The sequence below is a fragment of the Salvelinus fontinalis genome, chromosome 3, assembly GCF_029448725.1.
Source record: "Salvelinus fontinalis isolate EN_2023a chromosome 3, ASM2944872v1, whole genome shotgun sequence".
NCBI lineage: Eukaryota > Metazoa > Chordata > Actinopteri > Salmoniformes > Salmonidae > Salvelinus > Salvelinus fontinalis.
Genome location: NC_074667.1, coordinates 26,942,543 through 26,961,063, shown reverse-complemented (window position 1 = coordinate 26,961,063; position 18,521 = coordinate 26,942,543). Strand labels below are relative to the sequence as shown.

At 41.0% G+C, this 18,521-nt stretch overlaps 1 protein-coding gene across 1 annotated transcript; it reads right to left on the bottom strand.

Moving 5' to 3' along the window:
• Positions 1–4,235: 4,235 nt before the first annotated feature.
• Positions 4,236–17,604, bottom strand: LOC129842320 (soluble scavenger receptor cysteine-rich domain-containing protein SSC5D-like). Its single transcript, XM_055910825.1, has 8 exons — positions 17,298–17,604; positions 15,628–15,939; positions 15,430–15,486; positions 14,962–15,078; positions 12,956–13,012; positions 12,488–12,604; positions 5,325–5,426; positions 4,236–5,138 (listed from the first exon to the last, which is right to left on the bottom strand). The coding sequence occupies exons 1-8, from the start codon at positions 17,602–17,604 to the stop codon at positions 5,074–5,076; spliced, it is 1,134 nt and encodes a 377-aa protein (XP_055766800.1). The 3' UTR covers positions 4,236–5,073.
• Positions 17,605–18,521: the final 917 nt, after the last annotated feature.

The window sequence follows — 18,521 nt, the reverse complement described above, 5'->3', positions numbered from 1 at the left end:
CGAAAACTCTATCAGCTTCTTTGAGGTCCAAAATGTTGACAGCTGTGCCATACAGGCCATACAAGAAATGTTTGATGCACCAATTCCAAGGTACATGGTGTATGACATTCAAAACAACGCAAGATTCAACACTTTGAGTTTTTCCAATTTAAATTACTGTACAACATCTTTTCCACTAACAAAATGTTAAATATATGCGGCATACAACCATCTCAGCACTGCAGATTTTGCTGTGAAGAGACAGAATCATTAGTCCATTTATTCTGGTTCTGCAGCCACGGCTAACACAGACACAACCCCAGCAGTCAGAATAACAGCAAGTAGCTGTTATCTGTTGACATTCATTTGAATACATCCATAACAATGAGCTGAGAATGCCCAATTTTGTCTGGCATAGCTAGAAAAGTTTGCCTTCTCATCAGGACACTCATCAACACTGATTGTTAATTACGAGGAGATTACATTGCATAACAAACACCCAGCTAGAAGCTAGCTAAATAGTTTGTTGCTAGCAAACCTGCCAATACGACAGTGGAGTACTTGCACCGAGAGCACGTGTCCTCCTTCACGGTCCGGTATATCCGGCGCCACCTTCCCACCCCAGCTCAGTACCACCAGTGCCTACACCACGCACCAGGCTTCCAGTGCATCACCAGAGCCCTGTTCCTCCTCCCCGCACTCGCCCTGAGGTGCGTGCCCTCAGCCCGGTACCTCCAGTTCCGGCACCACGCATCAGGCCTATAGTGCGTCTCAGCCGGCCAAAGTCTGCCGTCTGCCCAGCGGCACCTGCACTGCCCGTCTGCCCAGCGGCGCCTGCACTGCCCGTCTGCCCAGCGGCGCCTGCACTGCCCGTCTGCCCAGCGGTGCCTGAACTGCCCGTCTGCCCAGCGGCGCCTGAACTGCCCGTCTGCCCAGCGCCGTCTGAGCCATCCGTCTGCCCAGCGCCGTCTGAGCCATCCATCTGCCCAGCGCCGTCTGAGCCATCCGTCTGCCCAGCGCCGTCTGAGCCATCCGTCTGCCCAGCGCCATCTGAGCCATCCGTCTGCCCAGCGCCGTCTGAGCCATCCGTCTGCCCAGCGCCGTCTGAACCATCCGTCTGCCCAGCGCCGTCTGAGCCGTCCGTCTGCCCAGCGCCGTCTGAGCCGTCCGTCTGCCCAGCGCCATCTGAGTCGTCCGTCTGCCACGAGCCATTAGAGCCGCCCGTCTGTCCCGAGCCAGTAGAGCCGTCCGTCAGTCAGGAGCCGCTAGAGCCGTCCGTCGGTCAGGAGCTGCCAGAGACGCCAGCCAGTCAGGAGCTGCCAGAGACGCCCGCCAGTCAGGAGCTGCCAGAGACGCCCGCCAGTCAGGAGCTGCCAGGGACGCCCGCCAGTCAGGAGCTGCCACTTATCCCGGAGCTGCTGCCCCTTATCCCGGAGCTGCTGCCCCTTATCCCGGAGCTGCTGCCCCTTATCCCGGAGCTGCTGGCCCTTATCCCGATGCTGCCCCTTCATTTAGGTGGGTTGAGTTGGAGGGTGGTCATTGGGAGGGGGATACGGAAGCGGGGAGTGACTATGGTGGGGTGGGGACTTTGCCCAGAGCCTGAGCCACCACCGTGGTCAGATGCCCACCCAGACCCTCCCCTAGACTTTGTGCTGGTGCGCCCGGAGTTCGCACCTTAAGGGGGGGGTTATGTCACGTTCCTGACCTGTTTTCTCTTGTTTTATATGTCTTTATTGGTCAGGGCGTGAGTGTTGGGTGGGCAGTCTATGTTTTCTATTTCTATGTGGGGTTTTGTGTTCGGCTTGGTATGATTCTCAATTAGAGACAGGTGTGTATCGTTTGTCTCTGATTGAGAGTCATACTAAGGCAGTCAGGGTTTCACTGGTGTTTTGTGGGTGTTTGTTTCCTGTGTTAGCGTTTGGGCCACACAGGACTGTTGCAGGTTAGTCACGTTTGTTGTTTTGTTAATTTGTAGTGTTTGTTGGTTTGCCATTAAAGTCATGAATACCTCCTACTCCGCATCTTGGTCCGATCCATGCTCCTCCTCGTCTGAGGAGGAGAACGACATTGACAGCCGTTACAGTCATACACCATGTATACACCATTGGAAAAACTCAGTGTTGTTTTGAATGTCATACACCATGTACCATGGAATTGGTGCATCAAACATTTCTTCTCTGTTATTTTACAACCTGTATGGCACAGCTGTCAATATTTTGGTCCTCAAAGAAACTGATATAGTTTTCGGTTTATAAAAATGTTTTTCACCAGTTTTGGTCCTTTATATAGGGCAGACAGACCAGTGCCCTACTTCTTCCCCCTTCTACTTGCCTCATCCATTTCTGCGGTAGTGCTGCAATCAATTGGTTGTAACTTTGGATTGAGCAACCCTTCTCATATATTTCCAAAGCTGCAGTTGTGACATAACTCTACCATTTATATTCATAATAACATAAATATAATACCCTTTTTAATATCTTTTTCAAAAAATATATATTTTTTATCAATCAGAATATTTGAGTTGAACTATAATACAGTTGAAGTCGGAAGTGTACATACACCTTAGCCAAATACATTTAAACTCAGTTTCACAATTCCTGACATTTAATCCTAGTAAAAATACCCTGTCTTAGGTCTGTTAGGATCACCACTTAATTTTAAGAATGTGAAATGTCAGAATAATAATAGAGAGAAGGATTTCAGCTTTTATTTCTTTCATCACATTCGAAGTGGGTAAGAAGTTTACATACACTGAATTAGTATTTGGTAGCATTGCCTTTAAATTGTTTAACTTGGGTCAAATGTTTTGGGTAGCCTTCCAAAAGCTTCCCACAATAAGTTGGGTGAATTTTGGCCCATTCCTCCTGACAGAGCTGGTGTAACTGAATCAGGTTTGTAAGCCTCTTTACTCGCAGACGCTTTTTCAGTTCTGCCCACAAATGTTCTTTTGGATTGAGGCCAGGGCTTTGTGATGGCCACTCGAATACCTTGACTTTGTTGTCCTTAAGCCAGTTTGCCACGACTTTGGAAGTATGCTTGGAGTCATTGTCTATTTAGAAGACCCATTTGCGACCAAGCTTTAACTTCCTGACTGATGTCTTGAGATGTTGCTTCAATATATCCACCTAATTTTCCTGCCTCATGATGCCATCTATTTTGTGAAGTGCACCAGTCCCTCATGCAGCAAAGCACCCCCACAACAAGATTCTGCCACCTCCGTGCTTCACGGTTGGGATGGTGTTCTTCGGCTTGCAAGCATCCCCCTTTTTCCTCCAAACATAACGATGGTCATTATGACCAAACAGTTATATTTTTGTTTCATCAGACCAGAGAACCTTTCTCCAAAATGTACGATTGTTGTCCCCATGTGCAGTTGCAAACCGTAGTCTGGGTTATGTCGATATAGGACTCGTTTTACTGTGGATGAAGATACTTTGTATCTTCACAAGGTCATTTGCTGTTGTTATGGTATTAATTTTCACTTTTCGCACCAAAGTACGTTCATCTCTAGGAGACGGAACGCGTCTCCTTCCTGAGCAGTTTGATGGCTGTGTGGTCCCATGGTGTTTATACTTGCGTACTATTGTTTGTACAGATGAATATGGTACCTTCAGGCATTTGGAAATTGCTCCCAAGGATGTGGAGGTCTTTGGAGGTCTACAATTATTTTTTGTGAGGTCTTGGCTGATTTCTTTTGATTTTCCCAATGAGGCAATGAGGTTGAAGGTAGGCCTTGAAATACATCCACAGGTACACCTCCAATTGACTCAAATGATGTCAATTAGCCTATAAGAAGCTTATGAAGCCATGGCATCATTTTCTGGAATTTTCCAAGCTGTTTAAAGGCATAGTCAACTTAGTGTATGTAAACATTTGACCCTCTGGAATTGTGATATAGTGAATTATAAGTGAAATAATCTGTCTGTAAACAATTGTTGGAAAAAGTAGATGTCCTAACCGACTTGCCAAAACTTTAGTTTGTTAACAAGAAATGTGTGGAGTGGTTTAAAAACGAGTTTTAATGACTCCAACCTAAGTGTATGTAAACTGCTGACTTCAATTGTATGTAGGAAATGTATTATTGACATTAACACCAATCAGACACTAGCCTGGGTGCCAGTCTTTTAATGCTCTCTTGCCAACTCCTTATGAAATTGTGTAAACATGGAGTTGTCAAGAGAGTAGAAACAGACTGGCACCCAGGCTAAACAGACTATTACATATTATTTGTAAATAATAAAGATCCCTAAGACAACTGTTATTTGAAAAGCTTTAATAATTAACATTGCTGTGTGCAACTTGCCTGCAACACTATCATGCAGTCAATTTCAACAAAGATTATAGAAAAGGTAGGAAAACGATGTTAAACAAAAATGTATGTGTGCAAATGTATGTATGTATATGTGTACAAAACAAAACATTATGAACACCTGCTCTTTCCATGACAAAGACTGACCAGGTGAATTCAGGTGAAAGCTATGATCCCTTATTGATTTTACTTGTTAAATCCACTTCAAGCATTGTAGATGAAGGGGAGGAGACAGATTAAAGAGGGATTTTTAAGCCTTGAGACAATTGAGACATCGATTGGGAAGGACAAAATATTTACGTGCCTTTGAGCGGAGTATGGTAGTAGGTGCCCGGCGCACCTGTTTGTGTCAAGAACTGCAACGCTGCTGGGTTTTTCATGCTCAACCGTTTCACGTGTGTATCAAGAATGGTCCACCACCCAAAGGACAGCCATCCAACTTGACACAACTGTGGGAAGCCTTGGAGTCAGCATCACTGTGGAACACTTTCAACACCTTGTTGTCCATAACACTAGTTAGTAACTTACTTTAAACTGTGGGGAGGGTGTTCTTAATGTTTTGTACAGTCAATGTATGTATGTACACTTTGTACATTAAGTTTTCAACTTGCCTAGCAACACTATCATGCACTCAATTTCTAAAGAAAAATCACAGAAATCTCAAAGATGCATAAAACGTAAAAAAAATAAATGGAATGTAAAAATACGTTTGTGTGTCTGTCTGTATGTGTGTGTGTGTGTGTGTGTGTGTGCATGCGTGTATGTTTGTAGGTATGCACAGTGATTTAGCACACTGTCAAGGAAAAGTCTTCATTGCTCTGATCCACCCTCCTGCTTCTCTTTGGAACAGCTGAAAAGACAGATGTACTGTGTACGTGTCATATTCACATACACCTTTAGCTTAAACAACATGTACACAAATCACATTGATTTACTATTTTACTTTGCCTTGCTACAGCCCAATTCACCATACATTACATTCTACACATTACAATTTCCTACTGACTTATAGGAAGTGATTGACATGTAAACTGACCTTTAGGGTATTGATGGGAGAAGACATAGTGTATAATTACTCCACAGGTAGCCAGTAGAACCAACACAGTGAGGATGTGACGCCACAGGAAATCAAGTGGCTCTGATGAAGAGAAAGGAGAGGGATCCAGAGAGGGATATCCTTATGATATATGTACTGTAGAATTCAGTAAAATGCTACTTCATTGATTTAGGGATATACACTGAGTATACCAAACATTAGGAACAGCTTCCTTAAATATTGAGTTGCACCTCCCGCACCCCATTTTGCCGCCGGAACAGCCTCAATTCGTCGGGGAATAGACTTTACAAGGTGTCGAAAGCATTCCACAGGGATGTTGGCCCATATTGACTTCAATTTCCACAGTTGTGTCAATTTGGCTGGATGTCCTTTCGGTGGTGGACATTTCTTGATACCAGTCGAGGCTGCTGAGGGGAGGACGGCTCATTATATTGGTTTAAAACCTCTAGCGCTTCTCTCTCCCGGATCCGGGATCCTCCTCTTTAAAAAAGCTGACTAGCATAGCATAGCCTAACGGGACAGGGATATCATATAATATAATTTTCATGAAATCACAAGTCCAATACAGCAAATGAAAGATAAACATCTTGTGAATCCAGCCATCATTTCCAAACCACAATAGCCAAACACACAACGCCATGTTTTCACCGTGTTTCCACCGCATAGGTAGCTTTCACAAAAGCCACAAATAGAGATAAAATGAATCACTAACCTTGAACAACTTCATCAGATGACAGTCTTATAACATCATGTTATACAATACATTTATGTTTTGTTCGAAAATGTGCATATTTGAGGTATAAATCGTAGTTTTACATTGCAGACACCATCACAAATAGCAACAAAACAGCCAGAATAATTACAGAGAGCAACGTGAAATACATAAATACTCCTCATAAAACATTTATGAAAAATACATGGTGTACAGCAAATGAAAGATAAACATCTTGTGAATCCTGCCAATATTTCCGATTTTTTAAGTGTTTTACAGCAAAAACACAATATTTATTTATATTAGCTCACCACAATAGCCAAACACACAACGCCATTCATTCACCGTAAAGATAGCTTTCACAAAATCCACAAATAGAGATAAAATTAATCACTAACCTTTGGATAACTTCATCAGATGACAGTCTTATAACATCATGTTATACAATACATTAATGTTTTGTTCGAAAATGTGCATATTTAGAGCTACAAATCCTGGTTTTACATTGTGAATACGTAGCCACAATGCACCAAATTGTCCGGAGATATTTTGGACAGTCACCTAATCTAACCAAAGAACTCATCATAAACTTTACTAAAAAATACATGTTGTACAGCAAATGAAAGATACACTGGTTCTTAATGCAACCGCCGTGTTAGATTAAACCTGTTAACCTGTTTGGGGTGCAAGCCCGACCTCGGACCGAAAATGACACCCCTGCAGAGCGCGAAATTCAAAATCTATTTTTTAAAAATATTTAACTTTTACACATTAACAAGTCCAATACAGCATTTGAAAGATAAACATCTTGTCAATCCAGCCAACATGTCCGATTTTTTAAATGTTTTACAGAGAAAACACCACATATATTTATGTTAGCTCACCACCAAATACAAAAGTGGACAGACACGTATGAATTATGATTATGAAGTATGAATTATGATTGAAGTAGCATGCACAACCAACCGAAATAAACTAAAACCAACCTAAAGAGCCCAGAAAAAACGACCTCAGATGACAGTCATATAACATGTTACACAATAAATCTATGTTTTGTTCATAAAAAGTGCATATTTTAGCTATAAATCTGTTTTACATTGATGCTACCCAAAAATGCTAATACATAGCTACAGTCTGAATCCAGCCGGGAGTAGCCAGAGAAAATACATACACCAACGTCGGCTACTAATTACACCTCATAAAACATTTCAGAAAAACATATGGTGGATAACTAATGAAAGACAGATATCTTGTGAATACAGACAACATTTCCGATTTTTGAAGTGTTTTACAGCGAAAACACAATATATCGTTATATTAGCTAACATCATAAGCTAGCATAAGGCAGCATTGATTCTAGTCAAGCGCTAGCCTAGCATAGTTAGCAGAGTTAGCATTCAACAGTTCGACATATATATGAAAAAGCATCCCAAATTGGGTCTTATCTTTCTTGGTACTCCATCAGAATGTTGTAACGGGGTCCAATGTCCAGTAGAGTCTTTAGTTGGGTTCCAGAACGAATTATTTCCCTCTTTGGTTAGCTAGCACGGTAGCATTGCTGCGCCAGAAAGCGTTTCTTCAAAAAATTCTTCCGTCGTTTCACATCTAAAGTCCAGAATAAATTGCAATAATATAATTAAAGTATATTGAAAAAACATACTTTAGGATGATTTTGTGACATGTAGCAAATAATATCGTAGTCAGGCATCATATTCAACGTTATCTACCTTGTTCCAGAAGCCGAGATCAAATTATCCTTCGCGCCCGGATTTTTATTTTAACTGCGCAGGTCTCACAAGAAGTTCTGTTATTCAGTCCAGGGACGAGATATTCGACTCCTTTCAATTCTCACTTCCGCATTACAGTCTGACGAACGCCTCTGACGTGTTTATATGGTCCCAAGTCAAATGGCCTTTTATAGAGAAGGTCTTAAAGAGACACATCGCATTTTGGGAAACTCAATTCGGCTGGGAAAATGGCTGTAAAAATATTTCTGTTCGACTTAGAGAAACAATTCAAACCTTTTTAGAAACTACAGACTGTTATCTATCCAACAGTAGTAAATATATGCATATTGGAAAATAAAAAGTTTCTTAGGAGGCCGTTTGAAAATGTGCACACATTTTCCAGTTTTTTCAATATTCAGCGTGCAGCCCAAACAGGTTTTAAGGCTAGGGGGTGCTGTTGTCACTATTTATGTAAATCGTGTAATTTTTGAAACGGCTTCCTACAAAATTCTTGATCGTACAATATGCATATTATTATTATTATTGGATAGAAAACACTCTCTAGTTTCTATAGCCGTTGAAATTTTGTCTCTGAGTGGAACAGAACTCATTCTACAGCAATTTCCCTGACATGGAGTCAGATTTCACACATTTTGGCCCCTGATCTGGAGTCAGTTTAAAGGCCACTGTTATTGCTATGAGCATACAGACACTGCTTACGTCTTCCCCTGGATGCCTTTACGTGATGACGATTTGAATGGTGTCGATTGCCCAATCACAGCCACTATAAATGAAAAAAACCTGTAGGTAGGAACTCTTTTCCAGCTGCGTCAGGCGCGCGGTGGCCACCGACCCGCACTTGTTCCAAGCATTAGTGTAGGAAGTAATATTTCTCCGGTCATGTTTCTACTCGTTAAAGGAGTTAAAAACATCATAAGGTAGTTAATTTAAACCGTTTTATAGCAATTTATACCCGTTTAGTGCGATTTTGGGACATTTATTTCTGAGACACTGTGAATCTCTGGGCACGGTTCCAGTTCATGCCGAACGCAATGGACATTTCTACATGGCAAGAGGACAGCTTTCGACCAAAAGACGATTAGACCCAGGAAACGATTCTTTGCCCAAGATACTGATGGAAGAACAGCTCAAAGTAGGAACAATTTATTATGATAAATCGTGTTTCTGTCGAAAATTGTTAATCGCTTATGACGCCATCTTGCTAGACGTAGCTTCGCTTGGCGCAAACTGTATTGAAAAGTAAGGATAATTTAAAAAATGTAATTCCGCGGTTGTATTAAGAATTAAATTGTCTATCAATCCCTGTCCACCCTATATTTTTTAGTCACGTTTATGAGTATTTATGTATACGACTAGATCACTGTCTAATGTGGCGCAGGACATTTTCTGACCAGCTCGGCTACTTTTCTCATTGTCTAACCATGATTTTGGTGGCTAAATATGCACATTTTCGAACAAACTATATATGTATGTTGTAATGTGATGTTACAGGAGTGTCATCTGAAGAATTCTGAGAAGGTTAGTGAAAAAATTAATATATTTTCCGATGTTTACGTTATCGCTCTCTTTGGCTAGAATCAATGCTGGTGTAATGTTTGCACATGTGCTATGCTAATATAACGATTTATTGTGTTTTCGCTGTAAGACACTTATAAAATCTGAAATATTGTCTGTATTCACAGGATCTGTGTCTTTCGATTAGTGTATGCTGTGTATTTTTACGAAATGTTTGATGATTAGTAGTTAGGTAATACACGGTGCTCTATGTATTTATTCTAGTCCATTTGTGACGGTGGGTGCAATTGTAAACTATGACATCTACCTGAAATATGCACATTTTTCTAACAAAACCTATCCTATACCATAAATATGTTATCAGACTGTCATCTGATGAGCTTTTTTCTTGGTTAGTGGCTATCAATATCTTAGTTTAGCCGAATTGGTGATAGCTACTGGTGTTGGTGGACAAAGAAAAGATGGTGGATTATGCTAATGTGTTTAGCTAATAGATTTACATCTTTACATATTGTGTCTTCCCTGTAAAACATTTTAAAAATCGGACATGTTGGCTGGATTCACAAGATCTGTGTCTTTCATTAGCTGTATTGGACTTTAATGTGTGAAAGTTAAATATTTAAAAAAAATATTTTTGGGGAATTTCGCGGCTCTGCCTTTTCAGTGGGGGTGGGGGGGGGGTGTGCCGCGAGCGGCACCCCAGTCCTAGACAGGTTAAAAAAAATAACTTTAGTACAACATACAGCATGCAATATTGTGAGACAGCGCTCACATATTCTCCGCCTTGTTGGAGCCAACATATACCACAAAAATACGAAATAACATCATAAATATTCTCTTACCTTTGATGATCTTCCATCAGACTGTTGTGCAAGGAGTCCTAGTTCCAGAATAAATCGTTGTTTGGTTTTAGAATGTCCATTTCTTCTGTCGAATTAGCAACTTTGGCTAGCCATGTGGAGGGCACATGTCCAAAAAATCATTGCGCCTGGAACGAAAAATTCCAAAATTCCCAATAAACGTTGGATAAACTGGTCAAACTTGGTTGAAAGCCCTACTTTATGATGTTTTTCTCATATGTATCCAATAAAATTAGAGCCGGAGCATTTCGTCGTGTATACGTAACGCATTTCAGAACACAATGTTAGGTTCCCTTGTGCGCAGCTGAATACTGACAAAAGAGCGGACCTGAACTCCAAAAGCTCTCATTCGGCCTCACATCAAGCTAGACACCCCATTCAACCTTCTACTGCCTGTTGACATCTAGTGGAAGGCGTATGAAGTGCATACAGATACATAAATATAAGCCAGTTGAATAGGCAGGCCCTGACACAGAGCCCCATTTTCAGAATTTTCACTTCCTGTATGGAAGTTTGCTGCCAAATGAGTTCTGTTTTACTCACATATATAATTCAAACAGTTTTAGAAACTTCAGAGTGTTTTCTATCCGATAGTAATAATAATATGCATATTGTATGATCTAGAACAGAGTACGACGCCGTTAAATTTGGGCACGATTTTTTCCCAAAGTGAAAACAGCACCCCCTATTAAGAAGAAGTTTTAAATGGTATACCTGATACCATTCCACTCATTGCACAGAAGCCATTACCACGAGCCCGTCATCCCCAATTAAGGTGCCATCAACTTCCTGTGCTTGATACACATGGGAAACTGTAGAGTGTGGAAAATCCGTCTTTAGCCTTTTGAGGTAGATTTAACAAGTGCTTGCCTCGCAGCGAGCATAAAAGGCATTTAGCTTGTCTGGTAGGCCCTCGTCACTGAGCAGCTCACGGCTGGAATTCCCTTTGTAGTCTGTAAAAGTTTTCAAGCCCTGCTACATCCGACGAGCGTCAGAGTTGGTGTAGTAGGATTCAATCTTAATCATGTATTGACGCTTTGACTGTTTGTCTGAGGGCGTTGCGGGATTTCTTATAAGCGTCCGGATTAGTGTCCCGTCTCCTTGAAAGCGGCAGCTATAGCCTTTAGATCGATGCGGATCTTGCCTGTAATTCCATGGCTTCTGGTTGGGATATCAACATACAGTCACTTTGGGGGTGAAGTCGTTGATGCACTTTTTGATGAGGTCAATGACAGAGGTGGTATGTCTTTGAATTCCTTTGAAGGAATCCCGGGAACATAGTCTGTGCTAGCAAAACAGACCTGTACCATAGCATCCACGTCATCTGACCACTTCCGTATTATTCGAGTCACTGGTACTTCCTGCTTTAGTTTTTGCTTGTAAGCAGGAATCAGGAGGATATAATTATTGTCGAGGGCGAGGGAGAGCTTTGTGTGGAGTGTGTGTGTGGAGTAAAGGTGGTTTAGAGATTTTTTTCCTCTGGTTGCACGTGACATGCTGGTCTTTGGTTTGTGGTGGTAAATAGACAGCTACGAATAATATAAATGAGAACACTCTTGGAAGATAGTGTGGTCTACAGCTTATCATGAGGTCCTCTATCTCAGGCGAGCAATACCTGGAGACTTCTTTAATATTAGACATCGGTCACCAGCTGTTATTGACAAATAGATACACAGCCCCGCCCCTCGTCTAACCAGACGTAGCTTCTCTGTCCTGCCGATGAGGAGAACCCAGCCAGCTCTATATTATCCGTGTTGTCATTCAGCCACGACTCGGTAAAAGATAATATAATACAGTTTTTAATCTCCAGTTGGTAGGACAGTCTTAATCGCAGATCATCCATTTTATTTTTCAATTATTGCGTTTGGCCAATAGAACAGATTGTAGCAGAGGTTTACTCACTCGCCTACGAATTTTCAGAAGGCAGCCCGATCTCTGCCCCCTTTTTTCTCCGTCTTTTCTTCACGCGAATGACAGAGATTTGAGCCTGTTTTCGAGACAGCAGTATATCGTTCACTTCGGATTCGTTAAAGAACAAATATTGTCCATTTCGAGGTCAGAAATCACTGTTATGATATCCAGAAGTTCTTTACAGACAATGTGAAAAAAACGAACAAAATAGCACAGCTCGTTAGGAGCACGTAAAACAGCAGCCATCCCCTCCGGCGGCATATTAACATTATCCCATTCTTCTGCAGAGAAGAATGGAAGAAACTCCCCTAATCCAGGTGTGGCAAGCTTGTAGCGTCATACCCAAGACGATTCGATGCTGTTATCAGTGACCACAATGCTGTAAATGATCCTTACCTATCCCCATTGGAGTCAGTGTGGGGTCAGTGGTGTTTCCTGTAGAGATCTCAGAGGTTATGGTGAGTGGTGCAGTTGATTCAGTAGAATGAGGAGTCAGAATGACAAGTAAGGTTTCTGAAATGAGAACAATATCAATGGACATTATCTTATTTAGAGTAGTTGATTCCATTAAAATCACTGGTTTGAGTTGAGGTACATTATTCATATTAATCATTCATTAATTATGAATGTTTCATTTTTATACTCAAGATTACTAATAAGTATAGGGTTGACGTGTCGTGTACTTACAATTGGATATTTGCAATTAAAATGAAAATTGTCTCTAGAGGACCAACACACCTGTTGTAGGATTCACTGTTGTGCTAGGATAATGTGAATCATTTGATCACAACAACAGTGTTCTGTTACAAATCATAATGAAACAAAGGTAAACATGTGTAACAGCTGTATAAATGTGTGGCCTACCTGCTATAGAAGGTGTCTGTATAGTTGTTGGATCACTGATGTGAACTCCCACCAGATCTAAAATCATTTGGGATTGAAATGTGGTATTTAGTTTGTTGGTCAGAATGAGTATAGTCATACTAAGAAGATGCTAAAATAAAAGTGAGTCAGATCATGAAGACCTGCAGCCCTGATAGATTTGTTTAGATAATCCAGCTCGCGGCTGGATTTCCCTTTGTAGTCTGTAAAAGTTTTCAAGCCCTGACACATCCGACGAGCGTCAGAGCCGGTGTAGTAGAATTCAATCTTAATCATGTAATGACGCTTTGACTGTTTGATGGTTTGTCTGAGGGCGTTGCGGGATTTCTTATAAGCGTCCGGATTAGTGTCCCATTCCTTGAAAGCGGCAGCTGTAGCCTTTAGCTCGATGCGGATGTTGCCTGTAATTCCATGGCTTCTGGTTGGGATATCAACGTACAGTCACTTTGGGGGTGAAGTCGTTGATGCACTTTTTGATGAGGTCAATGACAGAGGTGGTATGCCTTTGAATTTCTTTGAAGCAATCCCGGAACATAGTCTGTGCTAGCAAAACAGACTTGTACCATAGCATCCACGTCATCTGACCACTTCCGTATTATCCGAGTCACTGGTACTTCCTGCTTTAGTTTTTGCTTGTAAGCAGGAATCAGGAGGATAGAATTAATGTCAGATTTACCAAATGGAGGGAGAGGGAGAGCATAGTATGCGCCTCTGTGTGTGGAGTAAAGGTGGTTTAGAGTTTTTTTCCTCTGGTTGTACGTGACATGCTGGTCTTAGTACCAGCATCGGTTTGTGGTGGTAAATAGACAGCTACGAATAATATAAATGAGAACTCTCTTGGTAGATAGTGTGGTCTACAGCTTATCATGAGGTCCTCTATCTCAGGCGAGCAATACCTGGAGACTTCTTTAATATTAGACATCGGTCACCAGCTGTTATTAACAAATAGATACACAGCCCCGCCCCTCGTCTTACCAGACGTAGCTTCTCTGTCCTGCCGATGCGGAGAACCTAGCCAGCTCTATATTATCCGTGTTGTCATTCAGCCACGACTCGGTAAAAGATAATATAATACAGTCTTTAATCTCCAGTTGGTAGGACAGTCTTAATCGCAGATCATCCATTTTATTTTCCAATTATTGCGTTTGGCCAATAGAACAGATGGTAGCAGAGGTTTACTCACTCGCCTACGAATTTTCAGAAGGCAGCCCGATCTCTGCCCCCTTTTCTCCGTCTTTTCTTCACGCAAATGACAGAGATTTGAGCCTGTTCTCGAGAAAGCAGTATATCGTTCACTTCGGATTCGTTAAAGAAAAACTGTTTGTCCAGTTCGAGGTCAGAAATCACTGTTATGATATCCAGAAGCTCTTTACAGACAATGTGAAAAAAAACGAACAAAATAGCAATAGCTCGTTAGGAGCCCGTAAAACAGCAGCCATCCCCTCCGGCGGCATAATAACATTATCCCATTCATCTGCAGAGAAGAATGGAAGAAACTCCCCAAATCCAGGTGTGCCAAGCTTGTAGCGTCATACCCAAGACGATTCGATGCTGTTATCGCCGCCAAAGATACTTCAACAAAGTACTTTGTAAAGGGTCTGAATACTTTTGTAAATATGATATTTCAGTTTATTTTTATTTTTATTATTAGCAAAAATGTCTAAAAACCTTTTGTTGCTTTGTCATTATGGGTTATTGTATGTAGATTGATGTGTGTCAAAAATTATTTCATGCATTTAAAAATAAGGCTGTAACATAACAAAATTTGGAAAAAGTCAAGGTGTCTGAATACCGAAGGCACAAAATGTTGGGAATGACAGCGCTGGAAATTAACATTGGATTGTTCATGGAGCTAACCAAGGAGCTACAGTATAAGATCATTCTAAAAGTAACTATACAAGTGTTACACATTTTGTACTTGTTGTCAGAGAGAATCACCAGCAGCTTCTACTGTCCTGTTAAACCACAATGCTGTAAATGATCCTTACCTATCCCCATTGGAGTCAGTGTGGGGTCAGTGGTGTTTCCTGTAGAGATCTCAGAGGTTATGGTGAGTGGTGCAGTTGATTCAGTAGAATGAGGAGTCAGAATGACAAGTAAGGTTTCTGAAATGAGAACAATATCAATGGACATTATCTTATTTAGAGTTGTTTATTCCTTCAAAATCTGTGGTTTGAGTTGAGGTACATTATTCATTTTAATCATTCATTAATTATGAATGTTTCATATTTATACTCAAGATTACTAATAATTATAAGGTTGACATGTTGTGTACTTACAATTGGATATTTGCAATTTAAATGAAAATTGTCTCTAGAGGACCAACACACCTGTTGTAGGATTCACTGTTGTGCTAGGATAATGTGAATCATTTGATCACAACAACAGTGTTCTGTTACAAATCATAATGAAACAAAGGTAAACATGTGTAACAGCTGTATAAATGTGTGGCCTACCTGCTATAGAAGGTGTCTGTATAGTTGTTGGATCACTGATGGGAACTCCCACCAGATCTAAAATCATTTGGGATTGAAATGTGGTATTTAGTTTGTTGGTCAGAATGAGTATAGTCATACTAAGAAGATGCTAAAATCAAAGTGAGTCAGATCATGAAGACCTGCAGCCCTGATAGATTTGTTTAGATAATGACTCACGTGCAAAGCTTTTCCCATCACTATGTGGTGAGAGAGAGTTTGGTCCTGAGCTCACTCTGTAGTCACAGCTCACCTCCTTACTCCTCACTGACTGTAGACCACTGATCAGGTCACTCTCAGTTACAATGAATCTACAGAACCACTGTTTGGAAGCTGAGAGGGGTTTTCTTTTCCAGATCTTTGCTGTGAAGGATGGCTGACTCTGCTCTCCAACATACAGGTTACAGGTGGTGTCAGGACTGACGGATCCAGGAATCAAACAGATGATGTTGAAGTACCCATCAAAATTGACTCTAATGTCTGGTTTTGGATCTGTTAGGAAAGGACAGAGACTCCTTTTTACATCACTCTATTTGAATGTAATGTATATGTCACAAGTGACAATGAATCTTACTAAACTAGAGTCTGTCATTCTCTTTATATGAATTAACAGCATGTCTTATTTGATATCATGCATATTTATGAGCGCCATTTAATCATTTGTGCTGTGTGTTTACAACGATTACCTTTCACTTAATTCCTTACATTCTCACGTGTGAAATGAATTGCATGGACTATATTGCTTGCACGGGGGACTGGCCTGACGCAGCTGCGAGAGGCTACACCCAACTCTACCACACAGCCGAATCGGGAATCAACTGCTGTGTTAGTTTGGCCCGTTGCTTCTAGTTAGCCTACAGCCCTAAATCCCAGCCTTTTTATATATAGGACTGTAGTGATACTGTGTATTACTGTGTAAAGCTGAGTTTATAAAGAACATTTGATTGTACTTTGGCCTGTATCTGTGGTTGTTTGCGGTGGAATCTTAGAACTCTACTTTTGACATGTACATTTAAAATATTATATCTTCACAACAGCTATTTTGAAATGACATTGGATGAGATTGTGATTTAAACAGAATCATTCAAGACAATCTGAATAATAATTTCTTACAAAAAATTGTAACAGAGACAGATCCCCTGTGCATCCATGGATAGTGAGGTTCTACTGTGTAAAAACATCTCAGTTTGATCTCAGCAGATGAACTTTGACCTGCCCACGAGAGCAGCTCAGTCCCCGTGAGTGAACTCGTACAGGGTGAGTGTTTAGGATCTCTCCCCTCAGTGTAGAAGTAACACTGAGACACAGAGACAGATGGAGGAGAGTCACAGCTCAGCTGAACTGAGTCTCTCTCTCTGATGACTGTAGAACGGCAGGGGCGGCAGGGAGCCTAGTGGATAGGACAGTATCAAAAGGTTGCTAGATCGAATCCCTGAGCTGACAATGTACAAATCTGTCGATCTGGCCCTGAACAAGGCAGTTAACCCACTGTTCCTAGGCCGTCATTGTAAATAAGAATTTGTTCTTAACTGACTTAACTAGTTAAAAATAAACTGACTGTCAGACTCGGAGGAGGTGGGTCTGTGAATAGAGTGTATTACTGTGTAGGGTGTCTCTTTGAATGTTGCATTTAAAAACATTACTGGTTATCAATACATACTAACAAAATGGAAAATCCATAAATAAAATGTTCAACTATATCAGTATTTATGATTGTACAAAGTACAGAAAATCCTATCATTATGTGAAATGAAGACGTTTAGGAAATAAGACATTATAAGATCTCATTTTCAGAACTAGCATAATTAATATAACAGTGACGTGTATAATTTTATAAACGACCTACTTACCCTGAACAGTGATTGAGACAGGGTTACTAAAAGGAGATGTGTGAGACTTCCATACAGCATAGTAACACGTCACTTTGACCAAAGCTGGAAATGTTTGACCAGACCTCTTGAGCAGCTCAGTTCCTGTTATTGTCTGCGTACACGATGAGTCTGGAAGAATCTTCCCCCCCTCTATGTAGAAGTAACAGTGAGACACAGGGAGAGAGGGAGGAGTCTCACAACTCAGCTGAACTGATTCTGTCTCTCTGATGACTGTAGAACTCACTGTCAGCTGAGGAATGTCTGTGAGAATAGGGGAATTAAGCATTTAGCATTTAGTGGTTTTGGGAAATGTACTGATAGCCTAGCCCCTCCTTGTTACTTCAGACTTAAGGATCTTGAGTCCATTACTTTATGCGGCGACAGTATGGGAAATTAAGGAGATATAATATATTCCTTGATTGCTTCATGTAATAGCTAATGACAACACACAGTATGATAACATATCCCAAGAGGAACATGGTAATGATGGCACAACAGTACATTGTTTACAACCATTCAAATAGTCTTCTTACCCTGAATTGTGACTGTTGAAGGCTCACTGTATATGGATCTAAACTGTGAACCTGTAGCACTGTACTGACATTGTATTTTGACCTCAGCTGGTGAACTCTGACCTGTCCACTTCAACAGTAGTGTTCCTGTGAGTGTCTGTTGACAGGGTGATGGTAGGGTGAATTCCACTTGCCCAGACATTTTGAAGTAACACTCAGAGACAGATGGAGGAGTCTGACAGTTCAGTTGAACAGAGTCTCTCTCTTTGATGACTGCAGGAATCACTGTTAGACTGGGCCGAGGAAGATCTGTGAGATCAGAGGGATGATGGAGTGTCTTTTTTAATTGAATTATAAATTCATTTTCAATGTTTAACTACTCATACAGATAATGTACCACTTAATATTATATGAGTTTGAAAGAGAAAAACAATTAAGACACTGTTGTCTATTTAAGCAATAAACAATGAGAATCCGTGCCAGGAACAGCCCTTTGGAGGGAGGTATCACACAATAATCCTCGGCTTCGATGGGCATTTAGCTTTTTGTAAAACGGTTGCCAACATAAAAACAAAAGATTAAGGACACGTTTTCATTAAAGACGTTATTGAAATGAGCAACAAAAAAAAAAGTTTCATCCTTCCACCAGAACATATGCGCCTCATTTTCAAACATTCCTATATGGGCACAG

Excerpts from the sequence above, each read along its gene's own strand:
- LOC129842320 (XM_055910825.1), bottom strand. The coding sequence starts at position 17,604 with ATGCTTAATTCCCCTATTCTCACAGACATTCCTCAGCTGACAGTGAGT. Across the intron at positions 15,079-15,429 it reads ACAGACACCTTCTATAGCAG|AAACCTTACTTGTCATTCTG; the intron begins GTAGGCCACACA and ends TTCTCATTTCAG. Across the intron at positions 12,605-12,955 it reads ACAGACACCTTCTATAGCAG|AAACCTTACTTGTCATTCTG; the intron begins GTAGGCCACACA and ends TTCTCATTTCAG.